The 15,702-nt window shown below is 43.8% G+C and overlaps 1 protein-coding gene across 1 annotated transcript in view; it reads right to left on the bottom strand.

The window, feature by feature from the left end:
* Positions 1–15,702, bottom strand: part of C2H1orf116 (chromosome 2 C1orf116 homolog) — an 85,466-nt gene that overhangs the window by 11,874 nt on the left and 57,890 nt on the right. The window contains exon 2 of the mRNA XM_040337532.1: positions 4,257–4,424. Coding sequence (XP_040193466.1) covers positions 4,257–4,370 — 114 coding nt within the window. The 5' untranslated portion in view covers positions 4,371–4,424. The remainder of the gene's footprint in view (positions 1–4,256; positions 4,425–15,702) is intronic.

The following is a 15,702-nucleotide window of genomic DNA, read 5'->3' as shown; positions in this document are numbered from 1 at the left end:
AAGGCATGCTGCTCCAATTACTAAAAAGGAGTGATAGGATGCATAAAAACTGTAAATTCTTGCGATTACCATGTCATATGTGAATACATGTACTATCAAATAATAACACAAGCGAAATGATAATCTGTGAATGTATGTTGTATGAATAAATTGAGGCTCCCCTAAATTATATTATTAGGAAAGGCATATGTATGTATGTAGGCGTTTTACAGGACCAAAGGATACATGAGTAAGGCTAGACATTCAGTAAACGTTTTTTTAAAAGAATGTCCCAACTTTAAAACCTTAGATCTGTGCAACCACACACCAACAATGAATGAAACCTGTACTACTTGAACAAGAGCGACCTAGAATTTCAAATGACAGCCACTAGATACCACTACTAGCTCCCAAGTAGACGGTAACCTCAGTCGTTAACAAGATGGCGTATATGCAACCAGAAGGAGTTTGTGTTCTACAAGTTAGCAAGATTGGGGGGGCATGGTCTGCCGGAGATGGCTGCCTAACTGCAGAGCTCGTCAGCTTGAGGGGAGAATAGGAGCGACAAAGGCCCTGAACACAGCGCGATCGACCGCCATCCATCACCCCCACAGCCCTGACATCCCGGGGAGCCAAGTCCCGAAAGAGGATGATGTACCTGCAGCCGCAAAAGCTGACAGCCTGCTTCACTAAGCTGCAGCACATGGTCAGTCCGGTCCAAGATGGTGACAGCGCAGCGGCTCTGGAGGCTTACACGGATCTCCCTGACGAGATTCCGCCCGAAAATACAGTTCATAGCCCTCCGTTATCCCCCTCAGGCAGACTGGGTGACAATCCTGTCACAGGCAGCCCGGCTAAAGCCCGCAAGCGGCTTGACACTCAGCAAGCACCTCAGGCGCTACTCGAGCCCCAGGCCTTCAGTCCCCTGAAATCCAACCAGGCCCTGCAGTCCTCTATGGCGTCTTTCCCTACTACAGGCCTGCCAGTTCTCGACACAACATTGCAGGACATGCCATTATCCCTGCAGGGATCTTCAATGACTGATTTATCCTCTCTGTTCACCAAAATTACTGCTGATATGCGAGTTATTGATAACAGTGTTTCTCATCTGGAAGACAGTATGGAGGAATGCACCTCCATGGTAAACGATCTTATTGATTCACTGCATGAAGTGAAAGATGAACAATCCTGGGTGCGATCCAAGCTAGCAAATTTGGAGGATAGGTCCAGGAGGAACAACGTGAAATTGAGAGGGGTTCCTGAATCTATCCTGCCAAATGATCTTCCCAGATACGCCAAAGAGTTGATGCATACTGTTCTCCCCGACGCATCACCCAGGGACTTAATTATAGATCGCATCCACAGGATCGCCAAACCCTCACACCTTGCCGCATCTGTCCCCAGGGACGTATTAATGAGAGTCCATTTTTTTAATATCAAAGAACGACGCGGGGGGCAGGATCTATTGATTTTGAGGATTATCACTGGGCTTCGGTATTGACGCAACTCTGAGACTGGTTCCGAGTGCCCCCAACCACTCTTTGGGGCCATTTGGAAACGGCTACACTCCACCATCATGACCTGAAAAGTTGGCTGCTGGGGGTTCCGGTGGGAATCCCTGTCTCCAAATCACTTCCCCCTACAATGAAGGAGGCTGCCACCGCTTGGCAGAAAATGGCGAACTTAGGCAAAACACGCAACTTCATGTTTTCCCCACCCCTCCCGATAGATGTGCTAATACACTTTACGTCTGACCTTTCCCTCACTAATTGGAAGTCTCAGGGTATAGAGTACATTGGGGACATTCTCCAAGATGGGTCTCGGTTATCCTTTCCACGCCTGCAAGAGAAGTTTAATCTCAAATGTACAGAACTATTCAACTATCTTAGGGTGAAACACTGTTTTGCTCAAATGTTGACTCCATCTTACTCCATCCCGCCTGATTTATGGTTGTTTTTGACCACTGCTAAGCCACAAAAGTGAGGGATCTCCCTCTTTTATGACATTTTCCACCAAAAACGGACCTTCGCCAAATCAAAACCTCACTTCCACTGGGACGCGGATCTGGGACATACCTTTTCCGAGTCACAGTGGCGAACAGCCCTTCGCTCAATATACAAATCCACTAAAAACTCTGCCTTTTGGGAATTGGCGCAAAAAATATCGCTTATCTTACCCCGGCGAGAATCGCAAACTTCAGCCCTTCCACCCCTGACATTTGCTGGAGATGCAATAAGCACAGAGGTGACCTATTGCATATTCTCTGGACGTGCCCGCTCATCCAACCTTATTGGAAGACGATATTCCGCATCATAACGGATATTTCTCAAAAATTGGTATCCCCAACACCTGCCTTGGCTTTATTAAACTTGACGATAGAGGACGTTCCTACGTCCTACAGAGTGGTAGTGACTAGACATGTGCAATTGGTTTAGTATCTAATTCGTTTAACGAAAATTCGTAAATTCGTTAATTTCGAATTTTCGTTTTCACAAATTTATTTCCGAATTTTCGGACTTCCGAAAATTTCAAATTTACGAAATGTTTCGTTTTTTTCCCCAATTAAAAAATCCCGAATTTTAGAAATTTTTCATTTTTTCTTTTCGAATTTTTCAATTTTAGAAATTTCGAATTTTTCAATTTAGAATTTTCGAATTTTTTAATTTTTTTATTTTTCGAATTTATTTTCAAAATTTCTAAATTTATGATTTTTCGAAATTTCTAATTTTCGAAATTCCGAATTTTCTAATTTTTTCATTTTCAAATTTTTCATTTTCGAAATTTCGAATTTTGTAAAATTAAAAATTCGAAAATTCGAAAATTAAAAAAAAAAAAAAAAAAAAAAAAAAATCTGAATTTTCCCGAATTTTCGAATTAAAACAATTTTCGAAGTTGGTAGAACCTTTAGTGAAGTGTACCTACTCTTGGAAAATGTAACTGTTTTATTGTGCTACTTTACGAATTATTACGAATCATCTATGTATCAAACCACGGTCATAACGTAATTGCTGAATACTAAAAAAAAAAAAAGTTAGCAAGATTGAGTTCGTAATAATAGTGCAGCGTGCATTGCAACAGTTTTGGGATCTATCCACCTGTGGCCAAGAACATTCAGCGTTGGCATAAACAATTAGAAAAATCGGGTGTTTATGTAAGGGCAAGATCCAAGGGCGACCACACACACTTCAGGGGAAAATGTGCACTTAATTTAAGAGGCTTTTCAGCGAAGCCTACACAAGCAGTCATGCTAGCCGAGAACTTGCAATACCTCAAATGACTGTTTGGTGTGCGTTAACACAAGGTTTGCTTCTGAGGCCATACAAATTGCAAATGGTGCAAGCTCTTTGTGTACGTGAACAAAGAAAACAGTTAGATTTCTGTCATATGCTCTTAGACAACATGGAGGATGACAGATTCTTACAGCGGTTGATTTTATGTGATGAAGGAATGTTTCATCCAGTAAAGTTTCACGTCAGAATGTTCGCATGTGGGGACTTAAGAAGCCACACCAACTTGTGCAGCATGAGCAAGATTCACCAAAAAATAGGTCTTGTTTACAAAGAATTATGGCCTTTTCTTTTTTGAGGGAAACACTGTTACAGGAAATTACAGTCTTGAAATTCTGAAGGACTAGCTTTTCCCACAACTTAAGACTAAGACTGACCGAAGATTTCATTTTCAGCAAGACGGAGCACCGCCATATTGGCACAATCAAGTTCCTTGGTTTCTAAATGAAACATTGCCTTAACATTGGATAGGTCACATGGGTGGGACCCCAAGACTTAGCACTACACTCTTGGCCCCAAAGATCGCCAGACATTACACCCATGACTTTGTGTGAGGATATGTAAACAACGGGTTTATTCCACCATTACCCACTGACCTGAATGAGCTCAAAAGCAGAAACACGGCTACAGTAACTTCTGTGGAAGAAGACACAATATGTCGGCACATCTGAGACCTGCTCTTCTATACATCATTGTTGCATTCTGTGAGTGATCCCTGTCAGGTGCCTTCCTTGGCTTGTTGTGAATTGCCAAACTTTAATACAAGTTCTGTTTTCTGCAACTGGACTCTGAGCGTTTACCGTCGCTGTGCCTCTCCACAACTGCCATTTTTATGTAGCCCCCAGATAGATACCCATGTACAAATGTAAATATACAGTACATGTTTATATTAAGCTCAAACTATTTCAAAATTATCTACAAAAATATACTGTAGAAATACTACTTTTCAAATATCACTTAGCACATATGCACAAGATACAATATACTTACAAATGTAGAGTGGTTGGAGGAGATGCTTTCAATACTGTCACAGCTACCGGTGCTGCCCACGCTGTTCAAGGCTTCCATACCTACATGCCTTGTCCAAAGTTTTCTCTCTGGCATCACCCAAATCAGATGATTTTAGGATAAATGCCCTGATCAGTCCAAAAATAAATGCTGTAGAACAAAAGACAACCTCCAATTACTACGTGTTAATGTTACAAATAAAGTGGTATGTTCTGCAATATCAGATTTGTAACAATGGTAATATAATCTTGAATAACTTTATTAGGGGAAAAAAAGGGGTAATGGCAAAAAAGATGATTAAAGCAGATGTAAATCTTTTTAGAAATACATAATTTGTTATGTTAAATATAAGTATAAGCACCTTGTCTGTTTTTCCTCCATCTTCATAAAATTTTTCAAAAGCCTGAGGCATGAGTGTTTTGCATAAGGCACTTTCTATGCTACTGCCAATGAGCTTCTGGATAGAAAGATTCCCCCTTTCTATCCAGAAGCTCATTGGCAGTAGCAATTATGTCAATTAGGAAAGGGGGAGGTAGCCATATTATACATTTTATTTATGTGCCGGGCACACGCATCTTATTTATGTACCGGGCACACACACGATTGCTCGTTACAGAGCGGGGACACAGCTCCCGGTCCTGTCAGGGGGAGAAATGCTGATCTTCTGTTCATACAATGTATGGACAGAAGATCAGTAATTTCCCCTAGTGAGGCCACCCCCCTACAGTTAGAACACACCCAGGGAACATACTTAACCCCTTCACTGCCAGTGGCATTTTTATAGTAATCCAATGCATTTTTATAGCACTGATCGCTATAAAAATGCCAATGGTCCCAAAAATGTGTCAAAAGTGTCCGCCATGTCGCAGTACAAAAAAAAAAGAAAAAAAGCTGATCGCCGCCATTACTAGTAAAAAATAATTATTAATAAAAATGCCATAAAAATACCCCCTATTTTGTAAACGGTATAACTTTTGCGCAAACCAAACGCTTATTGCGATTTTTTTATGAAAAATATGCAGAAGAATAATACGTATCAGCCTAAACTGAGGGGAAAAAAACTTTTTTTTATATATTTTTGGGGGATATTTATTAAAGCAAAATTGTTGCTCTTTTTGTTTATAGCGCAAAAACTAAAAACCGCAGGAGGTGATCAAATACCACCAAAAGAAAACTATTTGTGGGGAAAAATGGACGCCAATTTTGTTTGGGAGCCACGTCGCACAACCACGCAATTGTCAGTTAAAGCGACGCAGTGTCGAATCGCAAAAAGTGCTCTGGTCTTTGACCAGCAATATGGTCCGGGGGTTAAGTGGTTAAGATAACCATAAGGATCACATATCCATATAGTCTTTAAATGCATTGTAATATAAAAACAGTGACATAAGTCAAAGCGACATATATAAATGAGGGAGAAACTGCAAGCCGACTGCTTATCCTTGCAGAACCAAAATGCACACATTAAGAATCTCCGATTATTGAATTATGGGAAAAACTTCAAGCCTAAAAAATTAAGATCTATGCCATATTTATTAAAATATGAAAAAAGTAGTGATTGAAGAACTAATAGGAGCAAAAGAAAATTCAATGTTTTAAAGACCATTGAGATTTTACAGACTAATGAAGAGAATACAAGAATAAAAAAAAAATATACACCACTTGAAATACATAACAAGTTTAGAGAAAAAAAAATGCAAATGTATCAGAGATATGACAGATTTCAAGACCGGGAAAATGTACACATATGCAATCATACAGACTAGATACACAACTCTGACCACAAAATGAAACCAAATTTCAACTGTTAGCAGTCAAGAGAGCTGCACCTTCAGATTAAGCTTGCTCTTTTGAATTGGAGCAAAACATGAATTAAAGAAAAGGGGTACATTTTAAAAACTTGGAGTTGTAAGTTTTAGCCAATGGCAGAATACAGGAAGCACTATTGAACAAGTTATTAGTGGTGCCAATATTTTAGGCATACTGAACCCCTTCATCTGGTCCCAAGATTCTCAGAAATTGACAACTATGGACAATATAGGTCACACAAGGTGGTACAGAAATTGGATATTGTAAAAGGAAGACGGAGAAGTGAACAGACTGGAAAAATATTCAATGTATAAAAAAAAAAAAAAAAAAAAAAAACTAAAAATTTAGTTTTATACTTCATATGGCAAATAAATGTAAACTATAAAAATAAAAAATAAATTTGATTATACGTTCCCTTCCCTAAAGAGAACAGTTACATGATGTGCAGACTTAACAATCTGTATCACATGGAAATAATAGAACAAAGCTTCCGTGAAGAGCATCATTAACAGCCTAATAAAGTCAAACAACGTGACCGACAACTGCCAGATAGACAAATGTACATGAAAACATGTTGATCATTACCTTTTCTATTAAACAAACCCCCAATCCCCAAGCATGTGTTACATTGTACTTTCAGCCAAGTAGGGAGAGGATATAACATTCACTAAAATGGAATCACACAGACATACCTGCAAGCAAAAAGGATAGTATATATAGCATCAGGTAATAAAGAGCTAAAGTAGATGGCAAACAGAAATAGAAGTTTAACTAGTGTCAGCTTCATCACAACATTAACGTGGTCATGTGTCACAGACTTAACTTGACAAACCGGGTTTACTAGGTAGAGTACACAGGGTGTGTAACATGGGGAGAGTATGTGACCTACGTAATAAAGCAGTATTGGGAAAAAAAAAAAAGGAATGCAGTTGCAGAATGCAGAGTAAACTGCTACTGATCAGAAAGTGGATACAAATGGCAGCACAACATTATGTACTTCAATAACAGCTTTCTGAATTGTACCAACAGCATTTCATGTATTCCACGATGTCTACACATAATGGGTTCTAGGAAACACCCCTGATCCAATAAACCCTCCTCTGGTGGATGGAGGGGTGCCTTGACTTGACTGTACCCCACAAGACCTCCCTCCGTGCCCTCCATTAGCTCCCACTCACTCCCCCCCCCCCTCTCCATTCCAATACTTACACCCCTCTAGTACAAAGGGGTTTCTCAGTGCCTCTGACCGCCCGAGACGCCCCCAAGTTTACCCCTCCCTCTTACACTCTCCTACATACTGGAGAAGGTTCCTCTCTTTGGCCAATGTCCCATTACGGCTGTATTCCCCGTGTTCTCTGGGGAAAGTTAACTACACCTCAGGTGGAATCTTGGACGTGCTCTCAGAAGCCTTGTTACACACTCTCCCCCCCCTGCTGTCCACAGATTGCTCCCAATAGGGGTGGACAGGTCCCGGGGTGGGGTCCTTCTTGTTTCAATGGTTCTGGATTTCAACGCCCTCATTTTTCGTAGTACAATACACAATTGTCTTCGGTCACCTCTCAATAGGCCCAGCCTTTTGTGAATGCCTTGCTGGTTAATGTCCGTGCTATTGTCCTGCATATTGTAACACATGTTGTAAACTTCATGTCTCTACTTGATATTGTACTGCATAGAATACGATTGTACTGTTCTCATCTTCAATAAAATGTTTATAAAAAAAAAAAAAAAAAAAAAAAGGGTTCTAGGACTATAGCAGTTTTAAAAGGGAGACAAAACAAACCCCTCTAAATAGCTATGACCAAATTTATGTAACAGAGAACATTTCCTTCTGGACTCCACACAGGCACTTCATTTGCTGCACTAATTAAAACAATCAATACTGTTATACAATAAAAAAAAAAAAAAAAAAAAAAAAAAGAAGAAGACTGCCTTTATTACATTTGATTTTGCCATCACTATATCAATCCCAAACACAGACTATACTTGCTACAGTCCGATTGTACAATCTCTTTTGGATATACTAAAGTGATTGAGTTACCTAGACACCAGTCCATCTATTTCAACCCATGTGTATGTGATATTTATTTTCTAAACAATTCCCATTGCCCTATATATTCTGTCTTCTGAGAAAGACATTTAAAAGGGTTGCTGAAGTTGTCGACATTGAACTAGTACCACTTCCTGGGGGGAGGAAGGTGCCATATTTTTACCGCTCTATCAGTAAAGAACTTTCCGCAATCTAAGGTTAAGCTTCTTTTTTCTATCCTGAAATTGATAGTTACATGACTGTATACAACTTAAATGGACTGACCAGGTAGGACCTCACATTATAAAAGGTCTTGTTAAAAATATATAACATATACAATGCCTTGGAAAAGTAAGCATACCCTTGAAATTTTCCACATTTTGTCATGTTACAACCAAATGCATAAATAATTGCAATTTTATGTGATAGACCAACACAAAGTGGCACAAAATTGTGAAGTGCAAGGAAAACGATAAATTGTTTTCCAAATGTTTTACAAATAAATATCTGAAAAGTGTGGCATGCATTTATATTCAGCCCCCCTAAATCAATGCTTTGTAGTGTCCCTTTTGCGGCAATTACAACCAGGCCCGTTGCTACAGGACAGGCAAAACAAACAATTGCTTTGGGCCCCGAGCTGGCCTGGGGCCCCCAACTTCCCCTTCCCAGGCTGTAAGGTGGCCGAGCTCCTCTTCCTTCCACCTGGAGTCCTGTCAGTCTGACCGGGTACTGTGCGTGGTACAGGAGAGTCAGTTTCCTGTTCCCGGCCGGACTGACAGGAAGTGCACACTGCGTGCTGACTTCCTTTCAGTCCGGCCGGGAAGACAGGAAACTGAATCTCCTGTACCACGTGCAGTACCTGGCACTATCTGATAGGGGACTGGGGAAGAGAAGCTTGGCCACGCTACAGCAGCAGCCTACAGGGAAGAACGGGAGGTAAGAATAGAAAAAAAAAATTTGTGTAGCGTTAACGTAGGCTTTGCATGCGGAGGGGGGGTGCTTGGGGCCCCCAAATTCCTTCAAACGGCCCTGATTACAACTGCAAGTCTATTTGGGTATGTCTTTACCAGTTTTGCACATCTAGGAGAGAGACATTTTTGCCCAATCTTCTTATCAAAATAGCTCAAGTTCATTCAGATTGGATGGAGAGTGTCTGTGAACAACAATTTACAAGTCTTGCCACATTCAGTTTAATGCATGAATATGCTTTGATCTAGCTGTAGGTTTAGGGGCGGTGTCCTGCTGGAAGGTGAATCTCCACCTCACCCTTTTGCAGACTCTACTAGGTTTTCTTCTAATGCCGCGTACACACGATCGGTCAAACCGATGAGAACGGTCCGATGGACCGTTTTCATCAGACTAAACCGATCGTGTGTAGGCCCCATTGGTTATTTATCCATCGGTTATTTATCCATCGGTTAAATTTAATTCAATCTTATTTTATTAAGGAAAAGAGAAGCAGAAAGACAGATATCTTCTCCAACATTACATACAGCAAAATGAAATACATCAACAGTAGGCAATGTGTACAACAGATTATAGACATGTCGATGTTACATAGAAATGAGAGTATAAGCAGGAATACAAGGACCCCCATGAGGTTGTTAGTGCTAGCAATCACCGTAAAACTAAAAATGGGAGGAAGGTCTAGCTATGGTAGCTATCAACCACACTACAGGAAAGGGAGTTGTGCTACCCCGCATACGGTGCAGCATATGGGAGAGCATACAAATCTGTACGGAAAAAAAAGAGATAAAATAAAAAAAATAAAAAATAAAAACACCACATGGGGTCAGGTAGCGAATCAGCAACATTCGGCAGATCAAAGCCATAAAATGTGGACTAAACGAAAACCCGAGGATGTATGTAGATAACAAGAGAAGAAAAAGAAGCAGGGGGAAACAGAGGGGGAGAGAAATTGGGGCAAGCGTTGGGGCAAGAAGCACTCCATCATGGAACCAGAGCGACGTCATCTAAGCTACTTTCAGCCCAGGAAATGAACTCAGAGGAGTATCTGAACATAGACCATGAACTCCAGGTGAGAGAAAATTGTTCACTTTTATCGCACTCCTCCGCCAACAGACGTTCAAGGTCCCTTATGCGGTCCACCTCAACAGCCCAGTCTCCTAGGGAAGGCATAGCTGCCGATCTCCAATGACGTGGGATCACCACCCTGGCCGCCGCCAGAAAGTGTCGCAACACATCATTTCTAATGGACTTGAACGAGCCCGGGAGTATAGATAAGAGCGCCACCTCAGGGGAAGGGTGGATAGAAGTCGCCATCAGTTTGCAGTATAGCTTGAAAATCCGCTGCCAAAATCCTTGAACAGGAGGACATTCCCACCAGATGTGGAGCATGGTACCCCGGGATCTCAGACATCGCCAGCAGGTATCTGACACCGTAGGGTTGAAGTGTTTAATAGTTGTTGGGCATCTGTACCATCTTGTTAGCAGCTTGAACCCCTTCTCCTGGGTCTTAGTGGCCAAGGATAGTTTGTGTGTCAGGGTAAAACACTTCTGCCAGTCAATAGGGGAGACAGGGTGACGCAGGTCTGCTTCCCAGGCCACCGTAAACGGCGGGGGATCAGGGGAGAAGATAGTAAGCAGCAGGGAGTAGAGTTGAGATACCACATGTGTTGGAGGTTCTGCCTGAAGAAGCAGCACCTCAAATCCCGTCGGTTCAGCGAGGATGTCTGGAATGGATGGAAAAGTTCGGATGTAGGAAGTGGTCTGTTGCCTGTGAAGCCACTGCATGGGGTGTCGGGAGGTCGGATTGGCAGGGGTATCCGCCCTTAGAGTGGGGTCTGCTCGAAGGACCTGGGCAAGTCTCCTATGGTCCTCCTTTCGCCACGGTCCGAATCTAGTTACAGAAAGAGCTGGTGGAAAGGCCGGGGTCCCAAAGAAGGGAGTCAAAGGCCCCATGCAATTCGACAGGCCCCCTCTGGACCGGAGGCGATCCCAGATCTGGATCGTCTGGAAGGTAAGGTCGCCGAGAGGGCCCGAACACCCCCTAACCGTGGGCAAGATCCATGGGAGAGCGGGGAGTTCAATTGGGTTCATGTGGCTTTCCAGCTGAACCCAGAGCTTGGTCGAAGAGTGATGGAACCAATCCAGTATACGAGTGAGTACCGCTGCCTTATGATATAAGGAGGCGTCCGGAGCTCCGGCTCCCCCTCTAGCCTTTGGAAGAGATAGTGTTTCGTATCGTATTCTGGGACGGGCAGCATTCCAAATAAATTTGGAGAACATCTGGCGTAGTTTTTTGAAGTACGAATTGGGTATACGAATAGGAATAGTTTGAAACAAATACAGGAACCTCGGGAGAACATCCATTTTAAGAGCATTCACTCTACCTAACCATGAGAGCCGCTTAGACGCATAGGTGGTCAAATCAGATTGGGTCCTAATAAGCAGGGGAGTAAAGTTCAGGGCGAAGAGTTGGGATGTATCCGCCGGAATCTGAACTCCAAGATACCTGATGGAAGTAGAGCCGGTTTTGAAGGGGAAATTGGTCGATAGTCTACGTAGATCTGACTTAGGTAAAGATACATTAAGGATTTCTGATTTATCGTAATTCACTTTGAAGTTGCCAACTACTCCAAATTTACGAAACTCCTGCAATATTGAGGGCAAGGAAGTATGTGGGTGTGTCACGAACAGGAGCAGATCATCTGCAAAGAGGGCGAGTTTGGTATGGGTGGGCCCGACTGTTATACCTTGGATCGAGGGATTGTTACGTAGAGCAATGGCCAGATGTTCCATTGTGAGAATATAGAGGAGGGGGGACAGTGGGCACCCTTGTCGCGTCCCATTAGATATAGAGAAGGCTGGAGATAGCGAACCATTCAGTCTAACCCTCGCAGATGGAGAAGAGTACAGGGACATTATTCTCGCCATCATGTTGGGTCCTAGGCCAATTTGTTGCAGGGATAGGTGAAGAAACTGCCAGTCTACTCGGTCAAATGCCTTTTCCGCATCGACTGTTAAGAGGCATAACGGGATATCCTGGAATCGGGCATGCTCAGTTAGAAGAAGGGTCTTCAGGGTATTATCCCTAGCTTCACGACCACTCACAAAACCTACCTGATCTAAGTGTATTATCTCTGGCAACAATGGTTTTAATCTATTTGCCAGTATTTTAGCAAAGACTTTCAGATCAACACCAATCAAAGATATCGGCCTGTAATTAGCGCAAAGAGTGGGGTCCTTACCCGGCTTTGGGATAAGGGATATGTGGGCCTCAAGTGCTTGTGGAGGGAATATTGAGCCCCCTGTCAAAGAGTTAAACACCTTAGTGAGAAAGGGTGTGAGAAGGGCAGTGAATAGTTTATAAAACTTGGGCGTGAAGCCATCTGGGCCCGGACTCTTTCCACTCGGCGTACCCGCTATGGCTTTGGCAACTTCATCCTCTGTGATAGGGGTCTCTAGAGCAGCAATGGTGTCAGCATCCAACGTGGGCAGCGCGGTTTCTGAGACATAGGACAATTGGTCTTCTACCCTGGTACAAGGGGATCCCGTCGATCGAGTTGCAGGAATGTTATACAGGGATTGGTAGAAGTTCCTGAATTCCACAGCCATCTCAGTCGGTGAGGAAATCAGCTCTCCTTGCGCCCCCCGGATATGGGGCACAAAAGCGGAAGACACTTTTGGGTGTAGAGAGCGAGCTAATGATCGACCACATTTATCTTGAAACTTATATTGATGGAAAGCGAGCTTATCCGCGTACGAGCGTGCGGAGGTCTCATAAAGTTCTGAGTTGTGATCGCGCCCTAGAAGAATCCGACAGTGTTGACACTGTCGGGGATCGTTTGTGCTCAACCTCCAATTTTCTTAGCGTTCGAATTGCTGTCTCTATGCCAGCCGAGCGCTCCTTTTTCAGACGCGCACCCACTTGGATAAAGGTTCCACGTAGAACTGCCTTGAGGGCCTCCCATTGAAAGGGCATCGCAGTCGTATCTGAAGCGTGGTCGACAAAAAAATTGGAGATTGCTTCAGAAACCTTTTGTGTACATTCCGAATTCGTAAGCAATGAATCATTCAAGCGCCACGTCCACTCCCTAATTGGGGTGGAGGGGAGCGAAAACGTCAGGTGGATAGGAGAGTGGTCAGACCAGACCATCGGGTCTATGCGGCATTCAGGAGACCAGTCTAGGCAGCTATGGTCACTCAGTAAGTAGTCTATGCGACTATAAGTGTGATGTACATGAGAAAAGTGGGTATAGTCATGGGACGTGGGGTATAGTACCCTCCACACGTCTACAAGACGTAGCTCGTAGAATGCACGTTTCAGCGCTCTGAGTTTAGGGAATGAGACACATGATCGTGAGGTGGAGGAATCCAAAAGCGGCTCTAGAGGGGTGTTAAAATCACCTCCCAAGATGAGCCTACCCTCCATGAACCCCGACAGAATCTTCAAGTATTTCAGCGCAGAGGGTACTTGATTGACATTGGGAAGATAGATGTTGGCTACCGTGAATTTGGTACCCCATAGCAAGAATTTCACAAAAATATACCTTCCATGAGGGTCAGAGAGCTGATCAAGGACTTCTATAGGGAGTGTTTTATGAAAGGCAACAGACACTCCCCTGGCCTTTTGGGCTGGGTTAGTGCTATGGAACCACCTATTGAAATATCTGTTGGAGCAGGAAGGAGTGGAGGCGGAGTGAAAATGCGTCTCTTGGAGAAGAAGCACATTGACTTGGCGTTTGTGCATGTGATAAAGGATTTGGCCCCTTTTGGAGGCAATATTAAGGCCATTAACATTATAGGAACAGAATTGTAGCCTAGGGTGAGAAATCACTGTTTGGGCCATGATGGAGTGGCAAAAAAGGAAGGGGAGGGGGAAGGGAAAAGGAAGGCCGGAGCAGAGGGATAGGGGTCAGAAAACAGTAGGAAAGGAAGAAACAGAGAAGAGACAAGTGGGGAGGAGATTGATCAAAAAGAGCACCTTGTGAAGGCGGCTCAAAAAGAAAAACTACTGGTGTCCGTGAAAACGAAGCACCTCGTGAAATATCACGTGTTAGGCACGAACTGTGCCAGACCTATTTGGGAAGAGAGAATAAGGTCAGAACAGCTGAGTTGTGATCCCGACAACTCAGCAGGCATACATAACGTAAGTGTAAAACACCCAATAACCATAACCTCTAATGCATAACTTCTTAGTCATTAAAGAATATAATATACAACTAATATCACTGGTACTTTAGGCAGCCTAAACAATGTATAAGAACATGTAAATGAACGACATTGAAAAAATTAACTGCGAACATGCGGTCAAGGCACAAATATTCCCATTCGGTCCCGCGGGGGCCAGACAGACCAATCATTACTTTACGGCAGCAGTATCCCTGTTCATTGTCTCAGCCTGGCTCAAACAACAGCGTAAACGTACAACGGGTGTCATTGATAAGGCACATTATACCTGGGCTACATGGGGTCGGCACCGAGGGAAGGGAAGCCCCGGGAGCCCCAGGGCAAGTCAGAGGACCGCGTCCAGGTACCCCCAAGTCAACCCGTAGGCCCAAGGCCCCGAGAAGACACAGTAACAAAATGAGCAGCCCTCGGAAGAGCAACCAATGGCCCCGCCCGGACCCAGACCGCACCCCCTCTAGAAAATAAAATTTAAAATTTTATAGGTATCAAGAGACAAATAAATAGGAGGCAGTGTATCGATACCCAAAAAGCAGCTGTGATATCACCGCATTCAGGGCAATGCGGAAATACGATGAGGACCAGGGCGGACTAGATCCGAACGGGACCATTACAAACCAATAGGCAATACTAACACCACTATCTGCCCCCCCACAGCCCCAGCAAGCACAGCTGTACCCATCGGGGCGCCAACAGAGGCCTCGAGCCAAGTAAGACAGTCAAGACAATAGTGGCATTCAAAGGACGTGGTGAGTAGGAGTTCATGGGAGGAGACCACAAGGAGAAAAATAAAACAAAACAAATAAAACATATTCAAGGCAAACCTGGTTGAGGTCCTGGATAAGAGTTGTACCCTCCTGGTGAAGAAAAAAGATACAAAAAAAAAAAAAAAAAACAGAGAGGGGAGGGGGGAGAAAACCAGTGCAGATCTCATGCGGGAGAGCTCGGATCAGTCCTCAGGTGATGTGGCTCGCCGCTCCCTGGTACCAGAAGGCGCCGACCTATATTGCAGGTACCTTCGTCGCTGTAGTGGAGGGCCCGGTAGCCGCTGACGGTCATCCGGGGGGTCCAACCAGTTTGTGACGGCGACAGGGTCTTGGTCCAGGAAGAGGAAGAAGGCGGGAAGCTGATCTGGATCTGACAGGACAAATTTGTGGTTATCATCCCGGGTCACTTTGATACTGAAGGGGTGGCCCCAAGTGTACGATGCTCCGACTTGGCGGATCACTTCCAGCAGTGGGCGAACCACACGTCGCATGTACATCGTGTTGCGAGAGAGATCCGGGTATAGGTGGATGGAGGAACCATGGAAGTCCAACGGGCCTGAGCGCCAGGCCTTGCGTAAGATCTCCTCCTTTAGGGTATAGTAGTGCACCCGGCAGAGGACATCCCGAGGGCGGTCCCCGCGATCGCCCCCCACTCTATGTACTCTGTCCAACTCGATAG

This window comes from Rana temporaria, chromosome 2 (assembly GCF_905171775.1).
Source record: "Rana temporaria chromosome 2, aRanTem1.1, whole genome shotgun sequence".
NCBI classification, from domain to species: domain Eukaryota; kingdom Metazoa; phylum Chordata; class Amphibia; order Anura; family Ranidae; genus Rana; species Rana temporaria.
The sequence above is the reverse complement of the archived record's forward strand: the minus strand, read 5'-3'. Positions and strand labels throughout refer to the sequence as shown.